General features: G+C 43.7%; 1 protein-coding gene across 8 annotated transcripts; it reads right to left on the bottom strand.

The window, feature by feature from the left end:
- Window positions 1-644: 644 nt before the first annotated feature.
- Window positions 645-10494, bottom strand: LOC110534547 (ras GTPase-activating protein-binding protein 2). Of its 8 annotated transcripts, none has more exons than XM_036933702.1 (13): window positions 10337-10494; window positions 8507-8625; window positions 8314-8395; window positions 7888-8073; window positions 7461-7551; window positions 7246-7351; window positions 5929-6109; window positions 5577-5678; window positions 5378-5483; window positions 5147-5206; window positions 4923-5051; window positions 4572-4699; window positions 645-3915 (listed from the first exon to the last, which is right to left on the bottom strand). In XM_036933702.1, the coding sequence occupies exons 2-13, from the start codon at window positions 8599-8601 to the stop codon at window positions 3631-3633; spliced, it is 1551 nt and encodes a 516-aa protein (XP_036789597.1). In that variant the 5' UTR covers window positions 8602-8625; window positions 10337-10494; the 3' UTR covers window positions 645-3630. The 8 variants fall into 8 exon arrangements, with proteins under 8 accessions (XP_036789597.1, XP_036789598.1, XP_036789599.1 ...); XM_036933703.1 differs by having other exon boundaries at window positions 4581-4699; XM_036933704.1 differs by having other exon boundaries at window positions 7900-8073.
- Window positions 10495-11956: the final 1462 nt, after the last annotated feature.

Here is an 11956-nt window from a genome sequence, read left to right as displayed (position 1 = left end):
CCCACCCACTGGGGAGCCAGGTGACGAAGCTGGATGTGGAGTTTCTGGGCTGGCGTGGATACACATGGTCTGTGGTTGTGAGACCGGTTGGACATACTGCCAAATTCTCTAAAACGTTGGAGGCAGTTTATGGTAAAGAAATTTTACATTAAATTATCTAGCAACATCTCTGGTGGACATTCCTGCAGTCAGAATGCCAGTTGGACACTCCCTCGAAACTTGAGACACCTGTGGTATTATGTTCAGTAAAAAAACTGCAAATGTTAGAGTGGCCTTTTATTGTCCCCAGCAAAAGGTGCACCTGTGTAATGACCATGCTGTTTAATCAGCTTCTTGATATGCCACACCTGTCAGGTGGATGGAGAAATGCGCACTGACAGGAATGTAAAGAAATTTGTGCACAACATTTGAGAGAAATAAGCTTTTTGTGCACATGGAACATTTCTGGGATCTTTTATTTCAGCTCATGAAACCAACACTTTACATGTTGAGTTTATATTTTTGTTCTTTATAGTCGAGACCCACGTTACGTCTGGCTTTGTTAATATTCTCAAGTAGGATCCAACATCTTGGGGCATTTCCAACTTTTGTCTTTTACGACATTTGGTTGACTGCTGTGCCCCTTAAAACATGACAACCGTGATGACTGGTGCAGATATCAGTAGTTTATTGTATGTTAAGTCCAAACACATTCAAAATGGAAAACTAAAACAAATTTGCTCCATCTGCAACACATTTTTTTGTTTCTACTAGCAAACAAGTAGAAGGTAAACACAGTAAATTAAGATGGCAACCAACTGACTGCTTAGCGTACCACACTTGCTAAAGCCAGGAAGGAAATCCTATTCCACTGAAAAGAGGACTGGAATGATATACATTTAAATCCACTCTACAGCATTTTTCAACAGTGGAAAAAGTTTACAGCCTTTGCTTTAGGGGGTCCTTTGAAACTTGGGGGTAGAGATGGGGGTTTCACTGAAATTTCAGAGCAAAAAAAATAAAAGTACAAATCTGCTCCCAATAAACGTTTTAACACCACTGAGTTTTAAAGCACTGACTTCAGAAAACTAGCCAGAAAGCATGATGGCATTCCACTCGGCTAACTCTCCTCGCCCTTGTTGCCCATTGCAAAAGTAAAATCGCAGTAAGTGCCCTTTTCTTAGCCATAATATGAAACTCACATTATGAGTATATAGGCAACTGTGAAACTTGTCCATATGTGGAAACATGGGGAGGGATGTAGTTCTGCAGTGACCAACAATGGGTTCCTGGAGAAAGGGGCTCAATTTCAAAATGACCTCTTCCCATAACACACACACACACACCAGTGTTCGGCACGTCGCTCCAATCCAACCAAAAGGTACATGCATTTCCACCAGTGTGACTGGCTTTTTAAGCTGGCCCACGCCACGAGAAAATTAATTATGAGAGCAATGTCAGAAAAGGGGGTAGGATGGGAAAAGTGTTTTTACTGTGACAGATTGTCCCAGAATACCACCTGACAAGGAAGACCTCAGTACGACATTTTGGAAAAGGCGCTACATCAGATTTAACTTTCCGTTTCAGTGCAAGAAGACCAGTATAAGAAAAAAGAAGTGCAAAATATTTGTCATTTCTCCTCCCCGATTCTATTCCAGGTTGAAACCGAGGTCTTCCCTTTCACAGTCACAAAAATAACACTTCCCATTTCACTGGCAGAGTACTGGTATAGAAATCTTATTTTTCTTATTTTGCCTTAGTGGGAAAAAAATAGGTACACAGCACATTGAATATTATCAGCATTTAAAAAATATGAACGCATAAATGGATTTAAAAAAGTGAGTGTCATCCCAGATAAAGTTTGCACTAAGGCTAAACCACACCTAAGATTACCATTTTACAAAAATTGCTGCCAACGAAAAATGTTTGTTGTTGATGAAACAGTCGGATGCCCTTGGATCCAGGGCTTATGCCACCGTTCGAGACAAAGACCATGCTGCTCCAATTGACCGTACCGATTGAGAACTGTCTAGTAGCCCATGTCTGAGCCGTGCAATACAACGTTTTCCTTTAAGAGGGCATTTCATTTTCACTGTCCGTTACAGTTACTAAGCAAACAGCTCGTCAATACTGCAGATCCAAACTCTTCAACTGATCCCATTTGCTTGACTAACCAAGAATCACATGACTAGTATGTTCCAATGAGTCATTTCTTTAACATAACGCATCTCTGGGACATTTAACATTAAAACTTCAGGCACCCGTTGTCTCTCTAGTCTCTTCAAACCCTCAGAGCAGATACTATAAACAAATGCACAACTTGCAGCACATCATCTTAGGTAGTTCAACAGTACTTATGGGAGAGTGAAATGTGCACCAGAAAAACGTTATAATCCTGTGAAGAACACTGCAAATTCTCCTGGCCTCAGTAGGTAGAGTAGTTCAACTGGAGCTGGGAGCAACACCGGACACCCCGAACTCAACTCACTAGTAAGACTGGAAAGATGAAATAGAAGGCACCATCATGCTTTTATAGTCAAGTTGAAAAAAAAAGAGAATTAAATCATACAGTGAACTATGATTTTTGCTGTACATTTATTATGTTCCTCCGTACACTTGACGGGGAATGGAGGGAGAAGAGGAACCCCAGTTTCACGGTTCTGGCAAGGGTAGGGGAGAAAAAAAAGAAAAAAAATGCATGAAAATAAAATAAAAAACAATAGGGAGCGAGTCTCCAAACATTATCACCACCACTCTCCTATTGGTCAGCTTGGGTTGTGTCTGTGGACCATCCTTTTATTTCCCCAGTCGGTGAAGTCCAGGAACTTTGAGCTTTTTATTAAATTCATTTAGGAAAATAATCATTCTGTAGATTGGTATGTTGTATTCCAGCAGTAATTGAAGCATAGTTATAGGTTCGCAGATGAAAGATGTGAGAAATATATTGGTCACAGTAAACAGGCCTGAAGTGGAGGCCTGCCTTGTCACGTCGTTTAGCTTTGAGACAACAGTAGATGTCTCAACCAGCTGCGATCCCAGGATGTCAATGTAACATGACAAAAGTACCCATTAGTGCATATTGATGAGTGCATTATGCAATTTGTTTTAAGCAGTGTCCTTTGAAAAGGAAAAAACTAAATGCAAGCCCCCCCACAGCAGGAAATTCACCTCATGCTTTTCCAACAGTAACGGGCAGAGAACTCCCACATATAAAATGTGCATTAAGAGGGGTTTCGTGACGTAGCGCCCTGGTAAGTCGAGGCGTAATAATCTCTATTCCAAATGATGGGCTGTATTATCGTAGGTAAAAGTCTATCAGTCCCTCCTCCTATAACGATGCAGATTACTCCTGGTTGCTTTTCCTCAAATTTACAAATTAATGTTTGTGAATTCTTGACAACACTGGAAAAGTACGCTCAGCTCACAGCTAAGTAAAGCGAAAATGCAAATTTGACGTTTGCTCATTTTTGTCTGTCACATCAAAGAAGAAATAGTTGACAGTCTGTCACATTCCAAAGCCAAAAATACTTTTTTACCGAAACGAAAATAAACAAACAAAAGTATATACGTTTATACATGTAGATTTTTTCGTTAACGAGAACGGTAGAAGATGAAGAACGTGGTACTACTTCCGAACTGCAGGTGGCACTATCAGCGGCGCTGGGTGGTGAAGCGGCCCTCGGCGGATCCTCCTGCTCCTCTTCCAGAGCCCAGACCGGGCTTGGGAGCACCCATGCCGCCCCTGGGTGGTGGGCCCCTGCCGTCACGCATCATCCCGCTGCCGGCTACCATGCCTCCTCGCGGGCCGCCGGGCCCCCTGTCGCCACGTCTCCCCATGTCTCTGCGGTCGTCTCCGCCACGGACCTCCCGCTCACGCACCGCCCTGGTCTTCTTCTCCTCTACGTTCAGACGCACCTCGCCACGGAACATGATGGGCTACAGGACAGAGGGGACCGTTAATACAGGACTGGCAGGTGATTAGGGGACCTTAAGAAAATACAATTTTCACGATCCTTCTCATTCACTGGTTTGCACGTCATAAAACCCTATTGGTTGAATCTTTGGTTGTATCGATTGTGTTTGTAGTTTTCCTGCATAGAAAAGTCTTAGGAGAAGACCTGCCTAAGTGTTTTCGGGCCACCAATGTCCAGAAAGCTAAAACAAGAGCCCCCAATATTATTTTTTTAATTAGGATCCTTGAGAACCAACAAATCACCAAAAACAAGAGTCAGGGAGAATCAAATTCCAAAAATGATACATTCAGGAGTATTTTTGTCAGAGAATGGGAACCCCATTGATTTTGTTAGAATGTTTGAGACTCAGATAGCATAAGCCAAGCTGAATGTTGTCTCTGCGGACAACGGGAGGGCTTCAAATTTCCAGTCAGCACCCCCCCAGCACCATTTTGCTCCAGTAAAACCTTGAATACTCAGTCTCCTATAGCTGAGATTCAAACAAAGGGAAAATGGGCTAGAGATTTGGGGATTAGGATACTGTGCATAAAACCCATAGGTAGTGATTTACAACACCAAGTCGTGTGCCACCAAAACACCCGTGTGAATGAGGGGGATAATGATGAAGTCAGTACTTGCCCCCCCTACCTTCGCCCCCAGGATTCTCTGGACAGGGTCAGAGTCGTCAAAGACCACAAAGCCAAAGTTGGGCAGCTTTCCTCCGACTCCCTTGGTGTTGATCCTCAGCTCCACTACATTGCCGAAAGCTGAAGGAAGACATTTTAGTTTTCAATTCCAAATACCGAAAATCATACACACTTCTCCTGCTACGTCATCTGGAGTTTACCTCGTTAGTCACACCTTAACAAAAGGTTGGAAGATGTAAACTGTTCCAAACGCACACAATTCTATTGATTTAAATGCCATTGATACTTTGAACAACCAGAAAATGGCATGGCTAAATAACCATTCATGTGTATGAGTGCTTACTCATGAAGAAGTCCTTGAGCTCTGCCTCGTCAATGTCATGAGGGAGGTTGCCCACAAAGAGCTGGTGGCTGTCTGGGTACCGGATGATCCTCCTGCTGTCCATCTCACCGGGGTCCGCCTCGCCCCGACCTGCAGTCAGGAGAAGTCATTAGCTACCATCTGCACCGTCACTCTGTACCAACACTGAAGAGAGCACATTTAGTACAAAGTCACAGCTTTATTACCTTTGTTGACAAAACTGAAGTGGGGTTTCCCAGTTTGTGATTCTGAAGGTGCAACACCATCTAAGTGACAGAGACGTGCACACATTAACCCATGTGTAAATAATAAAGACTATAGAAGTGTGAGCACCCGTGACGTGTTGAGAACTAAGCAGACCTAAAACCAAGAGCATATTGCGCGTATAGACAGTGCGTCTATAGAAAAACATTGCCATTAGGTCCCACCGGGCTTACCAGGTCTGGAGGCTCGCTGTACGAAGGCTGGTCTGTCGCGGGGGCGCTGGTCCCGGGGTCCCCGGAGAGGGGCCATCTGGCTCTCAAGTTTGGTCTCCGCTCTGGGCTGTAAAGGAGCGCGACACACAGGAGATGAGACCTACTTGACCACAGACAACACTCAGCCCAGACACACACAAGACACAGGGGGAGGGGTTACCTGTGAGCTTGGTGCTTTAACAACATGGGGGGGGATTCCAGAGGAGGGTCCTGTACCGCTAGGAGGCAGGTTTTTACTGGTCACCGAGGCCCAGGAGAAGGTCTGCCAGGAATTCAGTCAGAATTCAACCGTGCCAATCAGTAGAACACAGTACAATATGATTTTGAAAGGCAGATATCTTGACAGTAATCCGTGCAATAGTGCTACTTCTGAAATGGCACCCTATTCCTTCTATAGTGAACTTTTGACCAGCGATCTATATAGAACAGCAGTGTGATTTCAGATGCAACCTGCATGTTATTGTGATGTTATAAATGGTCATAGCACTGTTGTACCAGGAGAGTGGACAAACCTTGGGGGCCTCCTGCGTGCTGGGTGGGGACTCTACTGGGACCGGGGAGGGGGCCTTCTCCTCCAGCTCCTCCATCACCTTCTCCTCCACGTCAGGCTTCAGCTCCTCTACCTCGGGCTCCGGTTCAGGCTCGGGCTCAGGCTCTGGAGCCGGCTCCTCCATAGGCTCCTCAACACCATTGCTAAATGAAGCAGAAATCAGTCAAGTTTTCTACAGCCGTTTGCCTAGATGTACCTTTTTATAAACTCAGATACAAGCTCAATATGATTGGATTCGGTCACATTTCTTCTTGACACAAATATGATGCAACTGTACACTCACTGGCCAGTTTAATTGGCACCCCACACCGTTCATGAAAATGGACCGCTCCTACAGACAGACAGTGAGTCATGTGGCCTGCTAGATAAAGCAGGCAGACAGGCATCCAGTTACTATTCAATTGAATGGGCAAAACGAGTGACTTAAGGCTGCGCGTGGTATGATCATTGATGCCAGGCGCGCCAAATTCAGTATCTCAGAAACTGGCCGCCGGATTTTCCCACACGACAATGTCTGGAGTAAACCAAGAATGGTGCGACAAACAGAAAAGAAAAAAAACATCCAGTCAGCGGCAGTCGTGTGGGCGAAAACAGCTAGTTGATGAGAGGTAGAATGAGAATGGAAAGAATCGTGCAAGCTAACAGGCGGGCCACAATTAGATCAATAACAGGGCAGTACAACAGTGGTGTGCAGAACAGCATCTCGTTGATCCTTGTCATAGATGGGCTATTGCAGCAGACAACCACACCGGGTTCCACACCATTCAGGTAAAAACTAAATGCGGCTCGTGGACACATGGTCACCAAGATTGGACAATCAAGGAGTGGAAAAACAGCACCTGGAGCATGACATCGAGTTTAATTTACTTGAGTGGCCTGCGCAGTCCCCAGGCCTCAACCCAACAGACCATCTGGAATGGGCTAGACGGCAGTACATTCATGCTGCGAACAAGCCACAGCAACTGCGTGATGCTGTCGCCGTCAGCATGTACCAACATCCATGTGGAACGTTTCCGATACCGTGTAGAACGCCCCAAACAATTCTGTCTGTTCTGAAGGCAAAGAGCAGGTTCGACCCAGTACTAGATGGGTGTACCAAAAACTGTCCGGTGAGTGTACATACCAACTGTATGCTATGTTTACTTGTTGTTTTTTAATGCAGTGCACATCCTGTACATAAATGCAATTTCTCTAAAACAGAACATTAAGTACATCTAGTCACCATTGATCTAACCATCATTGTCAAACTGGCATGGTGGTCTCCATGGCATAGACTTACATGACAGGGTGAGGCTCGTAGTAGGTAGTGCTGTTAGGACTGTCCTGGAGTGGCTCTGGGGACGGCTGTCTCTCCTCCTGCTCCTCCTCAACCTCCTCTTCAGATTCTGAGGTATCATTGATTAAAAAAACAAAGTATACAGACCATATAAACAAATTGACATCCAAAGTCAACATTGAAGATAATTTAACTGGACAAAGTGCAGAATTTCTTACCCTCATCAAGTTCAGCCTCAGAGTCGCCGAAAACCTCATCCTCATAGCGGAAAATGTCGTTGTGTACGTAGAACTTGTTTGCCACGGAGCCCTGTGGAAATAGCCAGACAAGCTATTATTATTTGTGCTGCACTAGCTGACGAAAATGTGCTTTTACCCTCATAGATTATGAAGCGCCTCAACTAAGAAAAAGTGCAGAGTTGTTTTCAGTAGGCATGAAATGTTTTGAAACAGAGTGAATCAGGGAGGTACTTCCTGAACATTGAGCCCTACTGAACACAACGCAGGTAGTCACTCCACTTCAATTCATTCTACCATTTCATGACTGCTGAACACAATCCAAAATTCCCAGTGAGTGACAATTAAAATATGACAACTAGCCTATGCTTAGTAAAGTGTGTGCAGTGAGCCCCGCCCTTTAGCCTACCGTACTACGCACCTCTGGAGCGAGCACAAAGGTCTGCATGAACTTCCTCATCGGCTGGCCGTTGTTGGAGAGCTCACCCAGCACCTGGACCACAACGCCGTCAGTCAGCGTGGCATGGGCGTCCACGTGTCTGATCTTCGTGTGGCATTCTTGGAACTGCAGGGACAGGACCTTCTTGTGGATTTCCTGGGTAGGGTGAAGGAAGTACAGTTAGAAGTAAATCACAAGGCCAGGAGTGGTTTATAATAGAATCACATTTCCTGCATTATTACATCACAGCACTTGGAAGGTTCTAAAAAAATATTTGAACATCTAAATTGTTTGAGATTTGCATGAAAAGCATCCCGAGTGAAGACTCTTGACTGTTAGATTTTTCAAAAAAGGTAGTTGTCATCTGGATCTTTGATTTAGGTTATTGACACTTACTGCTTGGCCATACACTGCTTCTGCAAGCTTCCCATTGGAGTCAAGTCCGCCATGAACATAGGAGGAGTTCCTTCCATAGAACCTGTCATGACAAAGCAGAGACATTTAAAGTCCTGCTGGCACAGGTCTACATAAAGCAATGGAAGGTTATCACATACTGTGGGCTATTCAATCTAGACAAATCGGTCAGTACCTGTGCAGGAAATCGGGTGCTTTGTTTAAGAGTGTGTAATACTGCCTCACAAACTCCCGCCCTACAAGCAGGGGACTTGGCTTCTCCATCACCATTTCTTTGGTAATCAATATCAAGTGCTGAAACAGAACATTAACAAAACATTTAAATCTTGATATGAAGTAATACTTTGAAGTGACCTAAGAACATGCAGGTCAGCATTGCAGAAGGAAAATAAAGCCATGACAACTCATTCTTATTGGACATAATTGAGGCAACATGTACAATATCAACCGTTAATACCCGAATGAGACCAATGGAAAACTGAGCAACTTATGAATCGTTCATGAATGATATTTGCATGCAAATTTGAGCTAATAAAAAATTATGTACAGAAACGGGTTATTAAGACGTTGCTTTCTAGTTTTGAAATTAGTTGAGAATATGAAGACAAAGTCGATGCGTTCAACTGATTTTTAAAACGACAATGCACCATGTTGTTCGTGTTCACATTTTAAAATGATACATATTTATCGTTGCTAGCTAACTACCTACTTTGATAGCACACACTAGCGTGCAACTGCGCCATCACGTTTATCCACCCGGACACAAAAGAGGGGTACAAAGCATAGGTCGACTTCAACGAGACGTTCTCAGAAGAGTTGAGAGATTGTCTGAACATATGTTACTAATCAAATGAACAAATGAGGTTAATGTTAAATTAATTTGTTTGAAAGTAGCCAGGCCTATTGTGACGGAAACTGCGGAAGGCCTCCCACGACCTGGTACAGCACTCCGTCGTAGCTGGATGTCTATTTGTGTGGCATCGTCGAATCATTTCCCTGGCCTTGATACCAGACATAACACATGTTGCTAGAAATAGTAGACCAACTCCAAATGCTTTGAAAGAGGCCTCGTCTTATTTGGAAGTGTATTTAGCAAACTAGTTAGGGCAGCATACTTGTAAGGTAAACGAGGATTAGCTAGCTAACGCTGGCTTCCTACTAGATTGGTGCTAGGCTAATTTGGGAAAACTCGTTAGCTAGCTCCTAGTTAGCCAACACGTTAACACTGCGTGCATTGATAAATAGCATTACCCCCAATATTCTAATGTAATTTAAGTATACATTTTAATCAACAAAATGCACAGAAAAGTCCGTACCGGTTGCTAATTAAATGATAGTGAAACTAGTACATTTGCTAACGTTAGGCAGCTAATGGCGCTAAGCTAGATTTGTGGCGTCGTTGCTTTTTCTCAAGCTACCTTGTCTTGACAACTTTGTTTACCCCTATCAGTTTTCCTTCGTGTATTAACATGCATCAACACTTTAATGATGCAAAGTCATTTGGCTCAATTTCATGAATTAGAAACGTTGAACAGCTAGCAACAATCACTTTGTAACTAGCCAATACACATTGGTCTATTCTGACCGGTTAACACGTTCGTGCAAGTGCCTAAATCCTGGCACCGGCAGGCAAGTTTTTCTTGAACAGAGCTGGTTAGCAAGCAATAGTGTCGACACCAGTGCTCGTGTTAGCATTGCACATAATACAAAGGCCGACTGGCTAGGTATTTTTAGCTATAGCTAGTTAGTCAATGAGAAAAATAAAATTGAACACGGTCAAATTCGGGGTTTAGCATCACATGATACCATGCCTGTTTATTCCATTTTAACTCAAATTGTCGACATGAAATTAATTGAAGACACATACTGTACAGTGAGCCAACAAAGATCTTCACTAACTCAAATGTTAACTTTTTCCCGAGAACAACTACAGTAGCGAGCCATTAATAAAATGTTATCCTTAGTCAGATTATCTATATATAAAAAAAAAAAAAAGGTAACTTACCTTTTGAAATACCTATCTAATTGAACACAGTGATTAAATGACTATACTCTGAAATATGAAGAATATTTCAGGTGCAATTTATAATATTTCTCTCCCTCTACTGACAGACTTTATGATCTCTGCTGTATCAGAGATTGGAATTTAAAGCGATAGACTTCATATTTATTGTCTAACCCCTGCAATCTAGGCAGGGAACCCCCGTGACAGTGGAGTAGCCAATGATATTTTTACACTGGACAACATCAATTGTGACGTGGTTTGGTGTATTTTCCCGCCTGCCTTCCTGCCTAAAAATCCAGACGTTATGACGTCACAAGGGTTTATTTTGTCATAACTCATAATATAATATTCATTATCAGCCAACAGTTAAAAAGAGATTCATTGTGACTTAAAACATATTTACCAAGAAAATAATGTTCATATAGTATGTTCTATACACTACAAAATTGAGCAATCTGTAATGCATGAGGCTGTTATATGTTTTATTCCTGACAGACAGCAGATAACTTGAAGGCTACAATTAATACTTTTGAATACAAAAACTGGAGGAAACCTAGAGCCACAGAAACAAGTCTATCATATGCCTGCCAGTATCAGGAGACACACCTACAGTGCATTCAGAGAGTATTCAGACCTCTTGACTTTCTCCACATTTTGTTACGTTACAGCCTTATTCAAAAATGTATTACATTGTTTTTTTCTTCTTCTCATCAATCTACACACAATAACCCATAATGACAAAGCAAAAACAGGTTTTTACTGAAATGTCGATTTACATAAGTATTCAGACCCTTTACCCAGTACTTTGTTGAAGCTCCTTTGGCAGTGATTACAGTCTTAAGTCTTCTTGGGTATGATGCTTCAAGCTTGGCACACCTGTATTTGGGGAGCTTCTCCCATTCTCCTCTGCAGATCCTCTCAAGTTCTGTCAGTTTGGATGGGGAGCTATTTTCAGGTCTCTCCAGAGACTTTTGATCGGGTTCAAGTCCGGGGTCTGGTTGGGCCACTCAAGGACATTCAGAAACTTGTCCCGAAGCCACTCCTGCATCGCCTTGGCTGTGTGTTTGAGATTGTTGTCCTGTTGGAAGGTGAACCTTCGCCACAGTCTGAGGTCCTGAGCGCTCTGGAGTAGGTTTTCATCAAGGATCTCTCTGTTCATCAATCCCTGGTCTCCGAGTGCCACCACCATGCTTCACCGTAGAGATGGTGCCAGGTTTCCTCCAGATGTGATACTTGGCATTCAGGCCAAAGAGTTCAATCTTTGTTTCATCAGATCAGATAATCTTGTTTCTCATGGTCTGAGAATCATTTAGGTGCCTTTTAGGGGACAGGCAGAGGTTGGAGGAGGCCAGTCGGAGCATGCCGAGGAGTCTTGTTCTGTGCACACACCGTGCAAGCGGCGACAAATGCGGACACGTCAGGGACCATAATAGGCCACCAAAAGAGCTGTCACACAAAGGCCAGGGCCTGACGGGTGCCCGGGGGGCAGGCAAGCCTGGAGAGTAGACCCACTCCAGGACTGCGGAGCAGACGGCATCAGGAACGCTGCACCTCACAGACCTGCTTCCCTATTGACCCGCTGCCGAGTGCCCTCGCCAGGCACGAAGTGGGAAGGATGGT

The sequence above is a fragment of the Oncorhynchus mykiss genome, chromosome 10 (genome assembly GCF_013265735.2).
Source record: "Oncorhynchus mykiss isolate Arlee chromosome 10, USDA_OmykA_1.1, whole genome shotgun sequence".
Classification (NCBI taxonomy): domain Eukaryota; kingdom Metazoa; phylum Chordata; class Actinopteri; order Salmoniformes; family Salmonidae; genus Oncorhynchus; species Oncorhynchus mykiss.
The sequence above is the reverse complement of the archived record's forward strand: the minus strand, read 5'-3'. Positions and strand labels throughout refer to the sequence as shown.